This window comes from Peromyscus maniculatus, chromosome 9, assembly GCF_049852395.1.
Source record: "Peromyscus maniculatus bairdii isolate BWxNUB_F1_BW_parent chromosome 9, HU_Pman_BW_mat_3.1, whole genome shotgun sequence".
NCBI classification, from domain to species: Eukaryota; Metazoa; Chordata; class Mammalia; order Rodentia; family Cricetidae; genus Peromyscus; species Peromyscus maniculatus.
The window spans coordinates 35,806,529-35,827,862 of record NC_134860.1 but is presented as its reverse complement, the minus strand read 5'-3'; the positions used below and the strand labels follow the sequence as shown (position 1 = coordinate 35,827,862).

The 21,334-nt window shown below is 42.5% G+C and overlaps 2 protein-coding genes and 1 long non-coding RNA gene across 4 annotated transcripts in view; 1 reads left to right on the top strand and 2 right to left on the bottom strand.

Moving 5' to 3' along the window:
• The window catches only part of LOC143267306 (uncharacterized), a 230,488-nt gene extending 228,538 nt beyond the window's left edge, over window positions 1–1,950 (top strand). Inside the window, exon 8 of the long non-coding RNA XR_013042293.1 lies at window positions 1,525–1,950. This is a non-coding gene — a long non-coding RNA (uncharacterized LOC143267306). The remainder of the gene's footprint in view (window positions 1–1,524) is intronic.
• Window positions 1–21,334, bottom strand: part of LOC143267301 (disks large homolog 5-like) — a 143,535-nt gene that overhangs the window by 97,381 nt on the left and 24,820 nt on the right. The window lies entirely within an intron of this gene.
• LOC143267298 (disks large homolog 5-like) lies at window positions 20–19,550 on the bottom strand. 2 transcript variants are annotated; one of them, XM_076544602.1, is made up of 8 exons: window positions 19,446–19,550; window positions 12,602–12,689; window positions 6,744–6,903; window positions 4,766–4,909; window positions 3,733–3,913; window positions 2,786–2,901; window positions 775–872; window positions 20–616 (listed from the first exon to the last, which is right to left on the bottom strand). In XM_076544602.1, the coding sequence occupies exons 3-7, from the start codon at window positions 6,809–6,811 to the stop codon at window positions 788–790; spliced, it is 594 nt and encodes a 197-aa protein (XP_076400717.1). In that variant the 5' UTR covers window positions 6,812–6,903; window positions 12,602–12,689; window positions 19,446–19,550; the 3' UTR covers window positions 20–616; window positions 775–787. The 2 variants fall into 2 exon arrangements, with proteins under 2 accessions (XP_076400717.1, XP_076400716.1); XM_076544601.1 differs by lacking the exons at window positions 12,602–12,689; window positions 19,446–19,550 and adding an exon at window positions 7,749–8,304.

Sequence of the window (21,334 nt, the reverse complement as noted above, 5' to 3'; positions counted from 1 at the left end):
AGAACATGGGAGCATCTGCTCTTCAAGACATAAAAGGTCATGGTGGCATCCTTCCTAAATAATTTCTCAGAACAATTCACTTCACCATCACATGTGCACGACATTGAGTAGCTCAGGACTGGACTGGAGTGAGAATATGATGCTTCCTTTGTGTGGTCTGCCTGGATAGCAGCATGACATCAACATAGTCTCTGTTGACATATCTCCCTCCACATATGAAGGGCCGAGGACTCAGTCAGCTCACAAAAGTTTGTAGCAATAAACTTTCAGAGTGACTATGAGCAGAAACATATTCTCTCTCCATGTTGTTGTGGCTCTCACAGGGAACACTTGCTGGTAGATGTCAGTTTTTTCTGCATAATTCTTGGTGTTTTTTTTTTTTGAAACTCAGTAATCTTCTTGATGGTTTCTTTACTCCATAACTAGTGAATCAACAGACACATGGATCAGATTATAGAGGGACCACATGTAGGGCAGATGATATTTGCCTCACTGGTGATTTGACAACCTGTAGTACATGTCTTGTTCTGAGGATGCCTTGATCCTAGAGTGGAGAATGTCAGGGGTTCCGGTTGACTATGGATTCCTCCAGCCTCCTCAGTTCTCATAAAGGGTGCTGTGAGAGAAGAAAAGGCAATCAGATCCAACAAAAGCCTTGCTGGTTTTCTGGTTAGACAAATTCAGGGCTTATTCACACAGAGGAAACTGGAATCAAGGAAGAACTCCACCCCACAAATGCCATGTTGCTGGGGATGGGATGTCATGGTGGCTCACTTGCTTATGACACTTAGTGCTCCTGCTGCAGCAGCTCTGTGGGCAGGAGGCTCTCATCCTGAGCTGTGCACTGTTCCAGATCATGTAGTTTTTCTGACCTAGAGGAGGAAGTTAGTAAGCACAGAGTCCTGGTGGGGATCCACCATGTCCCCTGTCAGAATGTGATATCATAAGAACTCAATTGTGCTGGAGAGTCAACAATGATCTTTGGCAGCAGTCATTGTTTGTACCCCTAAGGAATAAGTGTCACACAATAGCTGGGCCTTGAATTATTTATTTCCCTTAACAAGTATCAGATGTTGATCTGAGTACTTTATGTACTGTGCTCTAAGAGAAAGAACAGGACATTTTCCTACAGTCTAAGGACATCATTTTAAACAAAAAGAATACCATATTAAATTCATACATAACAGCACAGTGGATATGCACAGATTGTTCATGATGAGTTTCTTAACAACCACCTCATTTTTTTCCTTCTCCAATTTCTGTTTATTTCTTTCTAGGCAGAGTTATAATATGCATCTCTAGCTTGCTTGATACATGTTCTAGGATAGCTACAAAAGGCCACAGATTTCCTGCCTGTGCTCCCAAAGAGTTTGAATTAAAGACATTCACCATCACACACACACCTGTCACTATTCCTGATTTTTAATTGATATTTTATTTTTCTCACCATATTGTATAATGCTGTCACAGGTTGAAATAGAAAACCTAAAATTTCAAGTTGTTTTCCTTCTATTCTTTTTAAAGGGATTACATGAGCAAGCATCGTAAAGACCTTGATGGGGAAATCTACAGAAACAACTGAACCAAGCTCAAAGGAACTCAGGAAATTTAGATCTACAGCTGTGGAACCTGCATGGGACTGGTTTAGACCCTCTACATATGGGAGACAGTCATATTGCTAGGTCTGTTTGAGGGGCCCCTGGAAGTGTGATCAGGATCTATACTGGTGCATGAGCTGTCTTTTTGGATCCCATTACCTAAGGTTGAACACCTTGCTCTTGCTTGATAAAATGGGGAGGGGCTTGGTCCTGTCTCAACAGAATGTACCAGGCTTAGCTGTGCCACCATGGGAGAACTTATCTTGTTGGACGAGGGGATGAAGGGTGGGAGGAGAAGTTGGGTGGAGAGTGGGAGGAGGGAAGAAAGGGGGATCTGTGGTTAGTATGAAAAATGAATAAAAATTAATTTAAAAAAGACCATCTCATTTTTATACATAGACTTAATAAAACTTTGCAAACTAGACAGCTGAATAAGATCATGTGAAATGATCAGGCCTCCTGCTTAGGAGGCACCTTAAACCCAGGTAATATGCAAGATAGAGCCTGTCATACTAGAGCAGCATTTCTTGAGTCATGGTCTGTGAATATTGTCACTGCATGATCTCTGGCAATAAAAAAAAAAACAGCTGTGTTATCCTTAGGCCTACACCTGGGAATCGACATCCTGGTACTCAAGAGGAGGCTGTTATACAACACTCTGTGAAGGTTCTGAACAATCCTCAGCAGAGACATCTGCTTGGGTTCATCCTGCCAATGACTAAACTTATTATATCCCCAGTACACTTTACATGGGAAATCCTCAAACAAGGAAGACAGTAAGTGTTACATAAAATAGTGACAAGGGTGTGAATCTCATCCCTACAGGTGATATTCCTGAATAAAGATGTAATTTCAGATATGGTGACACACACCTTTATTTCCCATCACTTGTGAGGCATAAGCAGGTAGAGCTCTGTGAGTTCAAGGAAAGCCTGCTCAGAACATACCAGAGATATCAGAAGGGAGGCATGGGGCACAAGTCTACAGATACAAGAAGTATAAAACATATTGTTTGCTGGATAAAAGTTCTTATTGACGTGACCAGCATAATACACTGAGTTCTGAGTTGGACTACCCTTGCTTGGAGTGGGGAGTCTTGCTGATAAGAAAAAGCCCACAAAGGATTGAGAGCCCTAGCATAGGGGACCCAATTGGATCCATACCCCAACTTCAGCCTGGGTTCCTACCTCATCTGGGAGACAGTCAAATGATGCTGCAGCTTTATTGCCAAGTACAATTGCTGTGAGACCAGCTCCCTCTGCTTCAGCAAGCTCTGGAGTCTCTCCTCCATTCTTTGCTGCTCCTGTTCATTAGAAGATTGTGTCTTTAGTGGAGGCTTGAGTATAGTATAGTTAATACATTTTCACAAAAGTGCAAGCACACAGAAAGGATCCCAAAAGCTTGCTGGTCAGTCAGTCTCACCAAATTTCAAGCTCATGGGGACATAAGAAAGCCTGCTTCAAGTTCATAAGACAGAGACTGACAGAGAGAAACCCAGTGGGCTCCTCTAGCTGTCATCCACATGAAATATGCACTGCACTCCCACATGCCTCTGTTACACACACACACACACACACACACACACACACACACACACACACACACCACAGACAGACAGACAGAAAGAAGTGAGACAAAAACAACCAAGTGATAGAGGAGCAGGTATCTTTAGAATAAGCACAGCGGCCTTTAGGAAAAGTCCCAAAACTCAGCTTTCATTCCTTGGGAACTAAAATGGCCTAGGGGAGCATACTCTACTTGGTCAGTCTGTGTGGAGGTGGTTAGAGAATTTTTTACTCTTGAACTCAAGTCTGTGTATAGCAATCCTTCCATCACAATGACAGGTAGCTGTGTGATGAGTGATTGACCTATTTCCCCCTTTTGACTACAGCTTCAAGCAGAGCATCAGGAATTGCAAGCCAAGGACCTAGATTCTCAGAGGACGCTCACTTCCCAGAAATACTAATGCACAGACACAGAATGAACAATTTAATGTCATGAAGTGGGTGGATGAATGGGTGTATGGATGAGGAAAGTGATGAGAAAAAGCACAGGTGTCTGGATGGGTAGACTGGTTAAGGTTACATAAGTAAATGGTGCTGGACCTAACTGTGACCCAGCTGCCTGTCCCTACCTGCTGTTCCTCGTTCTGGAGGTCACTGGTCTCTTCTTGGTCCTTACTGGGCACTTTCAATTCACCCAAGTGGTGCTTGAGCAGGGCCCATTCCTCCAGTAATTTCTCCTTCTCTAGCCTCAGCATGTCCAACTTCTTCATCTGCTGACTCTGCTCCATCAGGAGCCGGCTCTCCAGATCACTGGAAATACACTCCAAATAGTAAGAACTTGCCAGCTGCCTCTGGTCACACAAGACTCCATGCCTCAACAACCCAGCCCTATCCCAGGTTCACAGGAAGATGTAAACAAGAACCTTCAACAGCAATGAGAGTGGCACTCAAGGCCAAAAGCAGAGAACAGTTATTTCCTACAAAAATCAAACTCTTTCTCAAAATCCTCCAAAATAACAGAAATTCATGCACTTCCATAAACAAGAGGAATACCCCACCTGTCCTAATCAGTCCACTGTCATGAGGAAACACCAGCAGGTAATGTGCAAGTACACTTGGGGAAGAAGGAGACCCAGAGGGTGCGTGGATCCCATAGCAGTCAGCCCCTGCCAGACAACCCTCTGGTGATGGCAATTGCTCTTCTACCTAACCAGTGCTTCTCAGAATGTGGGGTATGAACCCTTTGGGATCTAGGAGCCTTTCACAAGGGACATTAATAGATGCCGTATGTAGACATTTACATTAAAATTCATAACAGTAGCACAATAAATTTAAGACATAACTACAATATAATTTTATGGTTTGGAGTCATCAAAACAATGAAGGAATGTATTGAAGTGTCACAGCATTAGGAAGGTTGATAACCTGTGATATGGAGTCTACAGAGTATGGCAATATGGTGCTAGAGTAGCTAACAGTCTCTTTAACCCTCAGCAAAACGAGTAAAGAGGCCTAAGTCCAAAGGCTGTTTACTAATGATCTTGGCTAAGAAGCAGAAAAACTAGAAGCACATCTGCAGACCCTGCAGTCCAGAGACAAAGTTCAGAGTTCAGAGTTAGCAATTGTACAACAGTTGGGGTCCCTACCAAGACAAACACTTACCAAAGGAAGACTTTCTCCTTGGTCAGCTCTCTGAGCTTCTGTGCGGCCTCCATATTCTCATTCTCAAAATTCTGCAGGTCTGACATGACCTGCTGATGTTGCATCTTGAGCTTTTCATAGAAAGGATTTGGCCTGTGGTAGGGCCTGGACCCAGATGCAAAGAATTCCATGAATATAGGCCTCAAGGATCACATAAATTCAGTGTGTGTTCTATATTACGGAATTTAATGAAATACCACAGCCTGGCTCCTATGTACTGGGACTTCCAGCTGCTTATGACCCTTGCTCTTCTGGTCCCAGGCCAGCAGAGGCAGGATATTAAGAGGGATGCAGCTGGGACTGAATGAGCTCCCTCAGGAGTCCTGCACAGCCAGCTTGGTATGGAGTTCCCACGAGTCTATCACAGGTCTGGTCCCACCAGAAACTGTGATGTTTCTGCTGTCTTCAAATAAGAGATGCTCATTCCAAGGTGCTTATACTGATATGGAGGTTAAAATCATATCATGAATATTTCTTAGGATGGGACTCAATATTATTACAGCTTCTTAAATACCTCCAGGGCATTCTAGTTGGTACCAAGGTGAACACACTGGCAAAGTGCTATGCTGCTCAAAATGGGGCTCCCAGTACACCATGTAGACATCACCTAGATACTGAGACGAGCAACACTTCATGCTCAACCATAGACCATTGATTGCAGGGTGAAGAGGGACATATGCACAAACACACAAACACATAGATACAGAAAGATGGAGGAGAGGGAGACAGGGAGACATAGAGAGAAAGTGAGAGAGAGAAGCTGAGAGAGGGAAAAGTGATAGAATGCTCTCATTGAGTTGCCAAATTAATACATGCAATTGTGTCATCTCAGAGAGGACCAAGAGCAGCAGACATCAGTAACAGGCCTTGCTACCACATATTAAGATGTGGAACCAGGCCTCTCCAGCTGCTACTGAAAAGACCTAGCAGATGCCATAACAGGCTGCTCAGTCTTCTCTCAGAGATCAGGCCTCAGTTTCAGTTTCCTGAGACTTGAACAAGCAGTCTCTGGAAGGGCCATGAACAAAAGACATAGTCCTTGCAGTAGCTCCTTTCTGCACGTACTCTGACTGCTCAAAGCTCAGCCAGTTGTTTAATGTCTGGGACCTCTTACAAACTTAGAGCTATGTGTATGGGTCAGTATGAACGTGTGAGGGCCACCAGCCTCCATGGCAGCTCAAGGACAGAGCCTGAGCCACTGAGTCAGGCCCCACAGTCAGTACATGCAAGGCCAGCCATCCCCCATGGCTGCTCAAGGACAAAGACTGGGACTTGTCCAAGATGCCTCCAAAGGATAACTGTAACCCCCAACCAGTAAATTCAAAGGTTACACACCCTCAACCAATCATAGGACACCAAGGCTTGTACCACCCTGTTTGTGGTTTTTCTCTTTAAAAACCCCTCACCCTGAGATCTCAGGCCTGTCCTCCTTCACCAGTTGGACGCAGTCTAAGCATGGGTTTCTTTGTTATCAATAAACCCCAGTGTGTTTTGCGTCAGTTATCGGCTCTGTGGTGGTCTTGATGGAGGGGGGGAGGGTTGTCACGATGCAGCCACAACACTACTAGAAGCATCCAGCACACAATGTCTTGCCAGGCAAGTAAAAAAAATGACAGCATTCTTACACTAGCCACCACCACTTGACAGGATCTCTCCAAATGTATGTTGGGAACTCACACATTACTGCCTCAATCCCTGAGTTATGTGATTCAGGCCACAGGCTCTGGTTTTCATTTGGAGAAAGCAGAGCAGTCTAATATCCCCATCTCACTCCTGCCCATATGTCAGGTTTTGCTTCAGGGAAGCATTTAGGGAAATGATGTTGGGCAAAGGGACACCGTGAAGGTGCACCCAACCTCCCAGAAGCCCATTTCTTAGACAAAATAAACTAAGGGTGATATTGTAGAACCAAGACCATGGAGTTTGAAAGAGTAAATACCTCTTGTCCAAGGATCCTTCGGTTACTAAGATGAGCCGATCTCTCAGATCATTCCTTTGGGCGGTCATCTCCCGGAGCTGAGTGGTCAGACTCTCCACCTTCTGCTTCACTTGCCTCTTTGTGAGGTGGGTTGGAGTGGGTGGTGGCTCCTTGGAGGTCCCTGTGGGTAGATGAACACAAGTGAATTTGCATTGTGACAAGACATGAACAGGTCACCCTGAGACCTAAGAAGATGTTTGAGAAAGGATGTAAGCAAGCGATTCAGTGACACCCCAAAGAATTTTGCCCTGGATTGAGATGCTCCCGCTGGGCATCTCAGGTCTCCCATCTCTCTGACAGGAGATAGGTGTCTCATCCAGCTGACTTCCTCTGCTCCTTTAGTACATGCTTCAGGTAACTCTGGAGAGAGCTTCCTCAGGGTTATTAACAGCCCTGGACTCTGCATTCAACTTGGCTGCAGCATTCACTAGTCTTGGCTTTAAAGCCAAGATAAAATTGACACAGTCCACAAGCACTCAGGTCATTAAAGATGCCTAACTATCCTGACAGGTCACTCTAGGCACATGGCAAAAATGGAGAAGCCACACAGGGGCAGAACATGGTCGCCACTCTCAACATGACTTCACAGTATTAACAGTGGATACACAGGGCTGGTGGGCAGTAAATAAATGAAGCCACTGAGCTTGAAGTACACTGATGACATGCCTTTTTCTGGGCACACCACCTCCTACCCTAATACTGGCTCTTTTGTATCCTCTCAACCCCTGCCCTCCTGTAGGATGGAAAGGCAAGAGCTCCCAGCACAACAGCTTTGGCCTTACTTGCTCCTGACTTCTGGGACAGACAAATTAATCTTCTGGAATCTTTGAATTTCAGGAGCCATGACAAGCAGGGAAGTCCAGTTGGTTCCCAGAGACTCCTACCTCCTGTGTCCCATCACTGGAAGATTCTGCTCAAGCCCATGTCCTACAGGAAGTAGATCCCAATTTCCTGCCCAGAACTTACTGTACCATCTTCTGGACCATTTCCTTCTTGATCTTTTACATGGAGGCTGAAGGCCAGCTTGTGTCTGCCCCTCTCTGCTCTCTCTTCCCTCTCCATTCTCTCTACCCAATAGGCGCCTGAGTCGTGCCAACATGTTCATGGCTGAACTGTAAGGGCACTGAACCAACCGTCCAAAGGCAGTTGGTGTTGCTACAACACAGGTGACATCAGAAAACATTCTAAGGTCTCCAGGATACAATAGAATGTCTAGGCATGAGACCCCCTGATGTCATGGGGGAACTGACATTGCCTTCCTGCTAATCAGATGTCTTCATAACTCACCAGAAGTTAGGTTTCCCATTCTAGGAATCTCTCCTAGGACTCAAGAGAAATCTTTCAGCACCCTTTTATTCCATAGCCAGAGATTGCTTTCTGATTGTTTGGAAATGCCTCAGTACTTCCATGTGGGAAAGAAAGTGAGTGTTCATCTCCTACTGAATGTATATGTCCAGAAGGTAACAGTATTATAGACATTGATGTGGGATATGATTCTCCACAAGTACCTGCATCTCCTTATTATCAACAAATGATAGACTTAATGATAATCGAAAGGATACTTTTTAAACAACTTCCTGGTATGGAACCTACAGAAATAACTGCCAGCAGATAATATGCAGCTTATTTAATTTAAGTTGATAACAGGCAGTGGTGGCACATGCCTTTAATCCCAGCACTTGGGAGGCAGATGCTGGTGGATCTCTGTGCGTTCGAGGCGAGCCTGGGATACCAAGTGAGTTCCAAGAAAGATGTAAACCTACACAGGGAAACCCTGTCTTGAAAAACAAACAAACAAACAAATAATTTGATGACCACTGGCAGATTGCATTATCATGTTACTCAGGACCTATAGATAATCACTACCCAGTACATCAACTTTTAAGAGTTTTTGAAAATACTCAATGGGTATGTCACAAAATTATATCTAAAAGTCCTGTAGAGTTTGCTCTTAGTGATTTTACAGATAGTTCTTCAAAAGACCAGGAGCATATATTTTATACACAAATTCTTCACACTCCTCAAATGGATAGTACTTTCCCCTGACTGTACAGCTCAACAGTAAAATCTTACTATATTCCATCAGTTTTTATTAGACATTGCTCAGTCATAAGTTATTTTTAACTCACTTCATGTATATATTTGCACATAAAGGATAGAGTTAAACTAAAAATGGAAACTGGCTTAACCTGATAGAAAAGAATTGTTACAAAAGTGTGATAAATTTTAAAAAAGTGTAATGAAGAGATGAAAATCTCTAAGCTCTATCGACTTTGTGCTCTAACACATTTTATCCCTTAATTTCTTTGCCCCCTACCTCAAAAAATAGTATATTAAGACATATACTTTCTTTAACTTTGGATTTGTAAATTCCTGGGGCATGGTTACAATTTGTTTAATGTATAACAAAAATCAGCTAAACTTGTAATCAAAGGTTATCACTTTAAAAATCCATATATAGGCAGCAAACATGAAAGTTATAATTCCTACTCTTCCCTTTGGTTATTATTATATCTCCTTTATAGACTAAATAGGCAGTCATAGTTCCTCAAAATATTTTGGAGAAACATGGAATTTAATATCATGAGATTTCCCTAAGGAAATATAAATCTACTCAGGATAGATGAACCTGACTCAAAAGATGTTATCTATCCACTTATGTATTGCTAACTTTGAACACCAGGATTCTGGAAAAATTTAAATAAGAAACAAATATGTGACTGATAAATATGGTATATTTGATAAATAAGCTCTTAAATACCTAAGGTCTATTTAGGCTAGCAGAAATGCACTTGAAGATATTATATCTAGGATCTTTGTCTTTCCCAACTTTGTTCAGCTTTAATCTTTCTGCATAAACTGAGTCATATAAGATACTGTGATATTCTATAATGGTACACCCTGAAAGAGTAAAATATAAAATAAAATTCAATTCTATGAACTGTATTTATTTAAGTTTTATATTTAAGACTAAGGGATGGTAAGTTAAATCTTCAATCCAAATTTTTAAAACTCAAACTCAACAGGGATAAAAATTGTAAAATCCTATTCATATTAAAAGCTTTCAACTCTTTGTAAACTGTTAAAGACAATTAGGTCATACAAGTTAATGAAGATCACCATATAAATATTAAAATTCTTTAAAGTGTTCTAAAACTATGCTTGTAGTCATACTAATTACAAATCTATTTCATTTTACAGGGAAAAGCTTCAGTTAGAATGCTGTTCATGTTTTCAAGGTTAGGCCAAAAGCAATGATTAAAAATGAATGAAGTTTGTTTACACAGTTTACCTTGCTGAAAGACTTTACACTGAAAGAAATAACCCTCATGATGTGTTTCAGTGGAACTTCTCACTATTCCTTTATTTCAAGGAACTTGCTTTGTAATTAGGTAAATAAACAAGTAATAAATTCAGTTCTATTAAAACATGACAGTCGCCGGGCGTTGGTGGCGCACGCCTTTAATCCCAGCACTCGGGAGGCAGAGCCAGGCGGATCTCTGTGAGTTCGAGGCCAGCCTGGGCTACCAAGTGAGCTCCAGGAAAGGCGCAAAGCTATACAGAGAAACCCTGTCTCGAAAAACCAAAAAAAAAAAAAAAAAAAAAAAAAACATGACAGTAATAGTGAACTGCTCACTCATTTTTCTCCAGAGAACACAGAACAAAAATCTTGCCGAGGAGAAAATCTAGAAGAGGTCCTGACTCAGGCTGCAGGCAGGAGGCTTAATCAAGGGCTTGGTGCCATGAGCTGTCTGTTACTGAGACTGTAGGAGCTTTCCCTGCTTATGCCTGGTCCAATAATGCACGCATCCAATGTGTACAGTGCTAGCAAAAGAAATTTTGTCTTGTCTTTAACAAAAACAATGGAGACATTTTAATTGTATGTCTTTCAGAAATTGAAAGCCAGGACACCACTCATATTCCTTGTATTTGTGATTAGTAAAACTTATTTCTTTCACATTTATATATTTGTATATCATAAGAAGTTAAAACAATGTAAACAGGCTTAGCTGGGTTTAAAAATAAGAGTGAATATTAAAAAAGGGTTTTCTACTAGATAATATAAATATAGTGTCCAACAAGAAAAAATAATCACATGTTGCTATAATTCCCTTGGAGGCCAAAATGTGTTAAACAAAAATATAATCAGCAGAAGTTAGAGTGTTTGGTAGTTTTCATCTAAACTTATTCTTTCTGAGCCATCAAGTATCTAGATGTCTATGCTCAGAATAGGATCACTACAGGCAAGCATGATGCCTTTCTCTAGCCAGTCACCTGCAGAGCACAACCTGTGTTTAGCATGGGCCACTGGCACCTCCACAAAAATACAGTTGTGTCTTATCTAAAACTTGACTTTGTCAAATAGCTCTTTATGTGTGTCCTTTCACAGACTCCCATTACAATTTAAAACTGGAAATGGTCTTGCTTATACTAGCCAACACCTTCAAGAATTTTATACTTTATGGAATATTAATCATGTTAATAAAATCCCTTACCATCCACAAGATCCAGTTATTGTAAAACACCGTCAAATAATTAAATGGCAAGTTTCAAAAATAAAAGGGCAATATTTAGGAACCAAGGTAAATCTACACAATATACTACATTTATCCAAGTTAACCATTAATTTTTCCACTTTAAAGAATAATCCTTTTCTGCTTCTCTTAAAGCATTTTGCCTTAAAGTAGACACAGGCTAAGAATATATTAAGTCAAAAGATATAAAAATTAAACAATGAAGAGGGCCTGATAATTTAACCTTGAGGCAAAAATATGTTTATATTATTCCATGAAATTCATGAAGTCCTAGATGGCTTTCGATCTGACCAGTACAGCATCCCTGAGACCACCTAATAATGAAACAACTGAATGTAGACAACAAACCCATGAATGTGAGATGGAGAGTAAACCTATCATTAACTTGGAGCAAGAGACAACAAGATGTTTTCTGATCACTGAGATTTTTGGGGTGAAAACAATGTCACTTATATTACTGAATCAAGAATGATGTTGTTTTATTTCCTGACTGTATTACATGTTAACTCTAACCTTCTCAATGTAAAATCTAGTTTTTGATAAGAGGGATAAAAGGCACACCTATAATTGGAGGCAGTATGAGGTTGTTTTGCAATGCTAAGGATCATTTGTGAGCTTTTATACCCAGTCCCAGGAAAGGTTACTGGAATATGAAGAGAGATCTCAAATATGGTATCTAGGATTAGTAAAATTACTACTATTACAGTAAAAATTACCAGATACTAATCAAGAGATGGATGAAATGATTAGTACCCAAGAAAGGGACCAGGACTGGTCGAGTGCACTACTTTATTAAATCTGACTACTACTCACAGTCATGAACACTATACTAGACCTCACTTTGGAAGGCCTATACTAAAGGATTTCTCAGAGCTCTCACTGAGGCTAATTCATGTCAGGAGGTACCAGAGGAACATTCCATCATTGAGAAGACTTTAAGAAAAAAATTTTCTGATATAAGGAGCCCTACCTCTTCCTGTCTGGACCTGAGAAAACATTAGCTGACATTATGCTCAGCAGGGAACTGACTCCTTGCACATTTTACCTTGCTTTGCCCCTCTGGAGTAATAACACTACTCCTCTGACCAGCACTATCATCTTTGTCTACACAGGGGACAATATCACCTCAATACAGGATTTGGAAAGGATTTGATCAATCTGGAGGAGGGTGAAAGATCCTGAACACCCTGGATATCTACCTTGCTGGTCTACAACCAGGAACAGTGATTTTTCATTGGATGTCTTTCTTCCACAAGACTTAGTAACAGCTCAAATGATTTTTACCTGTGAAGCACTGTGGTGTATCTTTAGTTCTTCTAGTATCAGGTCTTTGGAATAGCTCGGGGAATCACTAGGGGCTTACAGAAAATGGCTGCAAAGCAAGCAAGAGAAATAGAAATCAGAGTTATTTGGGTTTGTAGGAAGGACACCAAATGGCTGAAATGTCTACTGAAGTTGTTCAATGTTGCTAGCTCATTAAAATTTTCTCTTTCATGTTACCTATAGCCACGAAGCATAACAATGATGCTGGGGTAGTGTGAGTATTAGTTTTTAATTATTCTGATACTTATTCAAACTAGAGTCACCTGGGAAGAGAGAGCCTCAATGAGGAATTCTTTAGATTAAGTTGTCTTTGAGCACATCTTTAGATTAAGTTAGAGATTTATAGATTGTTAATCAGATGGAGATCTCACCCTAAAGTGTGCAGAAACACTTCATTGCTGGGACCTGAACTGTGTAACAGTGTAGAAGCTGGAACATATGCAGAGGCAAGCAGGAAGCATGGATACATTTGTATCTCTCAGCTCTTGACTGTGGATGTGATGTGACTGAGTTCCTGCCTCGATATCCCCAAAATGGACTATTACCTGGACCTGTGGGCTAAAATCAATTCATGCCCTGTTGTTCTTGGGAAATTAATGTAAAGACGATGCTAATAAACCACCGTGTGTCACAGGGGTTTGCACAAGTCAGTGAGAAGTGAAAGTAATTCATGACATGCTCAACAGCAACATATCTGTCCCAGAGCAGGAGATCCTGTTTTTTCCTAAACCCAACATGTGTTTCTCTATCACAGATTTAAAAAGACACAGAGACACCCATTGACACAAACATCATCACCTTGTTAACAAATGGCTCTGGGGCCAGGTGGTGGTGGTGCACACCTTTAATCCCAGCACTTGGGATGTAGAGACAGGCAGAATTCTGTGAGTTCGAGGCCAGCCTGGGCTACCAAGTGAGTTCCAGGAAAGGTGCAAAGCTACACAGAGAAACCCTGTCTTGGAAAAAAATGGCTCTGGGTAGTGTCTTTCCCTCTCAAGTGCCGTTCTAAATTCTTCTCATCTATAAAATAAAGCAACATTAACTTCAATGTAATGTACTGTTCTATGGGTTTCCTTACTATTAAAATTTGGGGATATGGGGAAATGGATCTGAAATCACAGTCCTAGAGATAAATATCAACCTTATGCTATGTCCTTCTTTGGAGGTCAGGAGAAGCTCCTTAAAGGACAGACCAGAGAAGCACCTTAACTACCAGGTATTGGGGGATGTTAGATATGAGTGGCAATGTCCACTAGTTACCTTAGGCCAGAGATTAACCCTAGGGCTGAGGCACACACATCCCTGTGAAGACCTCTTGGTTGCCCTCGAATTCTGTGCTTCTTCAGCTAGATTTCTAGATCTTTGACAAACTTCCTTCTTCAGAGATAAATAGAACAATTAGAAGGGAAAAGTCATTTTGATTTTGTCCTTCTTTTCCTAGGACATGTGACAGTCCCTTCTGAACAACGTCAAAGGGTTATAGAAGAAGACTAAGGTCTCAGCCCAGGAACTGCAATAACCACAGCTACTGGGACAGAGTGCAGATCTGAGGAAAAGAGGGCAAGAGCCAGAAGTCCAAGGAGGAGACAGCAGGGACCCTCATGAAATGCTCTGTTATATGGCTGGTAGTATAGCCTCTCTGTATGTGAATTTCTTCCACCTAGAGAAAGGAGGATGGAAATGGACCATGGAGATAAGTGCTGCAACCAGGAACAGCTTGTAAAATAATGTCCTTCATCATTGGGACTTTTAATGGCCACAGAAACAGGTCTTTTTAAACTATGGCCCACAAATTGCTAAAGGATTTTTTCCAGCTCCCTTCATTCTCTTTCCTTTACCAGCTTATGGTTATTGATTTTATTATGTGGATTAATTCACAATTAACAAAGGCAGGACCCACAGAAGGGTCACTCGCATGCTCTTTCAAGGGTTGCATGTATTAAATAAGCAACACACAATAATTGAAAGTCTTGGCCTTAAATCCTTCTTTAGCATTTTATCCACAGCAGCCATAGTTTTCTATTATGTTAGAATATAAATAATAGACAGAGCACATGCAAATCACAGCATTTAAATGTGATAAGGTAAAGTTCCTGCAAGGATACACACCATGAGTGGGAGCTCTCTTCCTTCCTCTGTTCAATGCCTTCCACTCTCAGCTCAGTCAGGACAAGCCTATCATCAGGAAAAAACCCCCAGCAGAACCCCTCACTGAATATACACTTATAAATCAGTCACTTCCACATCAAGAACACAGGGTTCCAAAGGACAGCACTCACAGGAATCAGTCAGCAGCTCTCCTCCAGTGGGAACTCAGCCCTCAGGGAGGGAACTGAGCCTCACCAACCATTACTGGATTTTCACATGGTGTCATGTAACTTCCTAAACTTCTGGGCCATTACTTCCTAAAGCAAAACATGTATGGCATTGTGCATAATTCACAGGTATCTGGACCAGCAAGGATACTGAACTTCAGGAAGCAAGAAGGAAAAAAGCACAGAGAGAAAAGGAACTTGTAATACTGAAATGGATAGGCAGGATCAAAACTTAGGCTTTCTACCCCTAGCAGAGAATCTCTTCTTACTGATTTCAACTTCTGGTCCCAAGGGCTAACATATGGTGAGGAATTTAGAAAAGAGGACGACCCACAACTTTCCAAGGTGTTCTACCACCTGCATGTGACACTGGACATTGTGTCCCACTGAGAACAACCAGGACAGGGAAGGAAAGGCTTTTTCTATTGTTATCATGTTATTGTTCCCTGAGAGAATCAGAACAGAGGCAGTAGGTATAAATTCATGTCCAGCCACTGGTCCCTTCCCCTGTGGGATAAGAAGGAAGTTGTCACCCTTGACATTCAGGTAGAGTAGTGACCACTACCAGATCCTAGACCCACTGGGTGAGCTGCAGAGAGAAGATGTGTCTGGAAGTTCAGAGGGGCCCCAGGGAACTACTACTCACCCATGCCCTCAGTGTGCTGTGGCAGTCTGAAGATGCCCTTCAGGCAAATAATGGGCAGCAGTTGAGCCTGAATCTGCCTCAGTGAAGTGAGAAGGTCCTGCAATTCATCCTGACTCTTAGTAGGGTGCACCTGGAAAAGCAGCTACTCTTTGGTATCCCCAGCCTCCTTACCAAGCTGCTCCCACTTGCCTGGGTTCAGAGCTCCCACTACCTTGAAGCATGGCCTCCACCCTAGTCATGACCTGGGCCAGGGTCTGAGGCCAAATGCCTAGCAGTTGCTGGTGCTGAGGATCTCTCTGACCAACCTGCTTCACCTTGCCCAGCTCTGTGAGATGGCACCAGGGCTATCAGAGACCTTGGTGCTATGGGCTGAAATGGGTGACTTCTGAGGGTACTGATAGCCACCAGGCAGCAGGAGCCATGGGCTGGATTCTGTGGGCCTGGGTCTCCAGAATTCCAGTGGTGCTCAACAGGTACACCCTGGGATCCTAGGCATAGCCAAGATGACTAAAAAGGCAGGAAGATTGGAAGAGGAGGAGGAGTTAGAGAAGACAGAAGGGACCCTGGTGGGGATGGTAAACTTCATTGACTCATTCAATAAATACGCTGTGAGTGGTCACTTACTGCATGCTAGCACACTACCTAACCATGGTGGGGATGGTAAACTTCATTGACCCATTCAATAAATACACTGTGAGTGGCCACTTACTGCATGCTAGCACACTACCTAACCAATGAGGTTACAGCGGTAAGCAGACAAACACCTACTGGAGTTGAAGTATACATAAGTTAACAATAAATGAGACAGGCACACATATAGACATATAGTAGTTAGAGGATGAAAAGAGAATTTTCTGTACTGTAGGGGTAAGATGGAAGGAACATAAACGAGAAGGACCAAGTGGGAGAAGCTGAGAGCACGTGATATCAGCAAAATCGAAGGAAATATAAGAAAAGCCTTGTTCAGCCTTGATGCATGGGGGAGGGGCTCTGTCCTGCCTCAACTGAATGTACCAGGCTCTGCTTACTCCCCTTGGGAGGAGCCCTTATACTTTTGGAGGAGGGAATGGGGAGGGTGGGTCTGGGGAAAACCTGGGGGAGAAGCAGAAGGAGGGATGAGACAGGGATCTGTGATTGATATGTTAAATGAATTTTTAAAAAGTCTTTAAAAAAAACTTTAAAAAAAGAAAAGAAAAGACAGACAAAAATATTCAAGAACAGGTAGATGCTGGAGTGTTCAGTGTCACTTGCCTTCAGGGACAGGGACAGAAAAATCCAAGTTTAAGTCAGAGATGAAACAGGAGCCAGATCTATCTGTGTCAGGAGACACTGGCAGGTACTGTGAGTGGAACTGGAGGCAAGTGGGTTCTTGGTGAGGAACAGCAGTCTGACTTCTGTGTGGATGAATTCATCTAACCACAGGACAAGGCAATGGGCTTTCCTCACATTTGTAGGCTGTGATGATTGTAAACACTGCTTTCCATATAAGTGGAAATGGGATCCAACTATGTAAATGATTGTGATACTGAGAAATGCCTGACTATGGCCTTGAGTATAAACCCATCACAGTAAAATATGTTCATCATGAATGTCAGCCCAAAAGAGAATTTGTTTTGTAAGTCAAAAATGATTATCTCTTTTCAACATATGTCACGGTCTTACTTATCCTTTTCTCCTGTCTCCTTAATAACAGAATCCTAGCTGTGAGTATGCCCACTGTGTCTTTGTAGAGTGGGTTCATTTTCTTTGTGCTACAGCAGCAGTAACAACAGCAGTTAACACATGCAGCAGAAGCAGCTGCAGCAGAAGCTGGAGCCTCTAGAGAGGAAACAGAAGCATGAGAAGCAGAAACAGCAGAAGCAGCAGCAACAGCAACAGATGTGGAAGTGGAAGCAGAGGCAGAACCAACAGTTTAAGCAGTTATGTGATTAGAGTTCTCCAGTGTGACCTCCGGTTCCTGGAGTCAGTACTTACTCTCTTTTTGAGCCTTTAAGGAAAATTCGAGATGTGTTATTTTACATAAAAAGGGAATGTTAGACTTTCATTCCTTTATCACTTGTCAATGCCATTGTCTCGATTTTAGTCCACAAATATCTGTGTATTCATTTCAATTTTATCATTAGAGACCACTGACATTTTTTAACCTCTGCTTCATTTCTGCTGAGTAACAACCCATGGTTTCATAAATCTCAAAAGCAGATATGACCACCTGGCTTTAAAAAATATGCACTTTGTTACCTAACACAGTCACAGCTCACACGTCTGTAGAGATGCCCCAACTCCACAACTTCCCACAATGGTTCTGGCTGCAGCTTCTCTGCTGTCTGGATGATATGGCAGCAGAGAGCAGGAGGTGATCTGTGGATGGTGTACCATAACTTGGGTCTTATTCATGGAATCCGAGTGAGCCTGCACAGCTCATGGAACCCCTGCGAACTGGCACTTCTCCCCTTACTTGCATGTGCTGCTCTTCTTGAATGCTTGGCACAGCCTGGTCTTGTAGTGCATGGAGGTGATGTGGGAGCCATTGCTCAGCTGCTGCTGCTGCAGATGAAGGGGAGGGAGTGCTGGATGTGATTAGTATCCTTGCTGAACAAGCAGTTGAGAAATTTCACTCCTTATTGACCAGTGCCATGCCACTGCCCCCTGAAACCTCCTTGAGCTGGCAGCAGGGGTCCTGGCCACTTGTACCTGCTGTGTCCTCCTGCCTCATTCGGGGTGAATGGGAACATGGGTGAGCAGCTATCTCAACTTGGAGCTGGGTGGGTGAGCACATGTAAGTTGCTGGACATGGCTCAGCAGTTAAGAGCACTAGCTGTTCTTCCAGAGGACCCCTGTGTGAATACCAGACTCCAAATAACAGCTCAAAAATACCTGTAAATCTAGCTGCAGGGAGTCTGTCACCCTCTTGACCTCTGTGGATACCAAATGCACATGGTACACAGACATACAAGAAGGCAAGAACCTAATAAAATTGAAATAATAAAAATTAAAAATTGATTAATTTTTTTTCTCATTCTAGTTGTAGTCATAGAATAATTTATGTTTACCTTAAGAAAACTGGAGAGATATAAACATGAAAATATACTAGAGAAATTATTGTTTCCTTAGAAAGAATGTGGTAAAATCAAAACCTTACAGTATAAATAGGCCAAATAGAGAAAATGGTGGTTGAGGTTGGGGATATGTAGACTTAAGCAAAGAAATGCAGTCTATAATGATCTGTTATGGACAGCCTATAAAAAACTCTGCATAATGGAATTCCTATGGGAATCGATGCAGTGAGGACATTGTGGCTAAATTCTGAAATATAAAGCTTGGCTGAAGTCCAGAAATGACATGATAGGATTATAGTTTGGGGAATGACTTTCTCTGTAATCCCTGTCTTAAAGAATGCAAAAGAATATATAGGTATGCTATTATTTTGAATGGGAATTAGACACTCATTATCTTTAATAAACTGTTGGTCTATGATTGTAACTTTGAGAGCAATGGCCTAGAATGACTTGGTCAGATGAGGCAGAGTAGCTCTTGAAAACATCACCAGAACCTTTAGAACTGGTGCCCCTTCTTGTAACTCCCATTCATCCTGTTTTCTTTAGAAATGGGCTCCTCGTGTTCAGGGGTACTTTTATATTTGTGTGTTCTCGACTGATTCTTAGACTCTGCACTAAGGTAAACCTCCAGCTGTCATGTGTAATGTGACCTTTTCATATTTAAACCCCACAACATCCCTGTTCACAATACAGGCCAGATCTAACCCTCAACATAAGCATCAAGGCACAGCTGGGTATCTCACTTCCCTGGAAACTTCTGACCTCAGTTCAACAGCCATATAACTCACTTAATCTTACTCTGAGCATCTGTGAGATCTGCTTCCTTTCCTTGTTATTCAAGCATGGAGCCTGGCATCTAGGCAGGAAATAGCTTTTCTTATTACAGGTGGGTTTCTCCAGAGGTTTCTAAGCAACCAGACTTGGTCCTGCCTTTCCTCTCTGCTGATTGGCCAGACAAGCAAGATGATGAGGATTATGGGAAATCCTACATGTGTCAGTGTAGTCCTGTGGTGAGAAGTAAGATTGCTCAGAGCAGACACACAACAGAAATGTGTGTGTGCAGGTGCTTCCCAACACAAAAATGCCAACAGTTGCTTTGGAAAAGAGCACTCTCCTTGCTTGTCAGGTTTCAGGGATGATGAACTGTATGTACCTGGCTTCTGAGCTTCTCAAATTCAGTCAGGCAGCTTCTCCCTCCCTGGAATGACTTCAACCTCAGACTGTCACAGTATTAGGAAGGTTGACAAGCACTGCCCTAGAGGGTCTTGTTTACATGCAGATGTCTGTGCTTTGGATTAGACCCTCTGGGCACGCCCACTACTATATTAAACCTGCTTTTGCACACTGTCAAAGTTATCAGTAAGACTCCAGTGAGCCAGGACCCAATGAAGTCCTTCTGTGAAGTGTCAAAGTTGCTTATTACTGCTTGCATGTGAGCTAGGAGAGCATCCCCCTACTTATACCTCGGGCTTTCATATGCAGACAGCCAGCAACTGTCTTCAAGGTCTTGGCTCTGATGGTTGTCAAGGGAGGGTTCTGCCTGCTGCAGGAAATCCAGGCTTGTCTGTCAAACAGAACAGACTTTCAGCTCCCCAACTGCTACATCCTCTGGGAGCAAAGACCTGAGAGCACACAGAGCTAAGTCAGGCCATGTTTCCACAGATTGCTCTGTCAACTCTCTCTACACTGTGAAGACAGGCTCTTCATTTTATTTATATTATTGTCTGAGATAGGGGCTCAGGTAGCCCGGGCTTGCCTCAGACTGGTGATCCTTCTGCCACTACTTCCCTGGTGCTGGGATCAGTGGCATGTCAGCACAACCCCAGGCATGGTATCTCATTTTATTGGATGTTCCCTTCAGTGGCACACCTTCATACCTGGTGACAATTTAGGAACCTCCCATAATTGGCAGCTGAATGACCTGTTAAGGGCAGGTGAAGACATACTGTTAACAGCAAACAGTAATCCAAACAAAATGCAGGAGGTGCTAAATGGTAGTGGAATGTGCCACAGCTGGCAGGAAGTGAAGGGGAAAGACATTGTCTCCCCTCTACTGTCCCATCATTGTCAAATCTACCTCCTTTCTGGTCTCTGTCCATTCAGAAAACATCATAGATGGGTGGGTCTCTTGTCATACACAGATCCAAGTCTCCCTCCTTCCTTTGTGTGCAATAATCCTTCCTGAACCTCCAAAGTCTTTGATGTCCCCTCCCAAGCATCATTCTGGCCGCCTCTTCTTCTTTCATCCCTTTGTACAGAACTTGGAGGGAAATTTGATTTTCTTTCATCATTTGACTATAAAAGTGTTTGTCACTTTACTATAGAGAGTTGAGAGTTGGCTGGGGTGGAATTATGTTTTCAAAATTTTTATCACATTTATTTGTCTGTGTACTTGTGTGTATGGGCACAAATGTGAAAGAGCATGGTTGTGGATCAGAGGACAACGTGCAGTCATTTGCTCTCTTCTGCCCACATGTTAATCCCAGGGTCATATTCAGGAGTTCTTATTCTGTGAATCCCTTGTCTCTGGCTAGGGTATAGACTGCTTACATCTAAGAGGAATGTGCAAGAGAGCAGAAGGCAGTGTGGGTTACCTGGACCAATTCTGAATCATCCAGAACATGTCGTGCTCATTTAGGAGGCAATTAGCTCCAGTGAAGCAGGAATAAGCCATCGA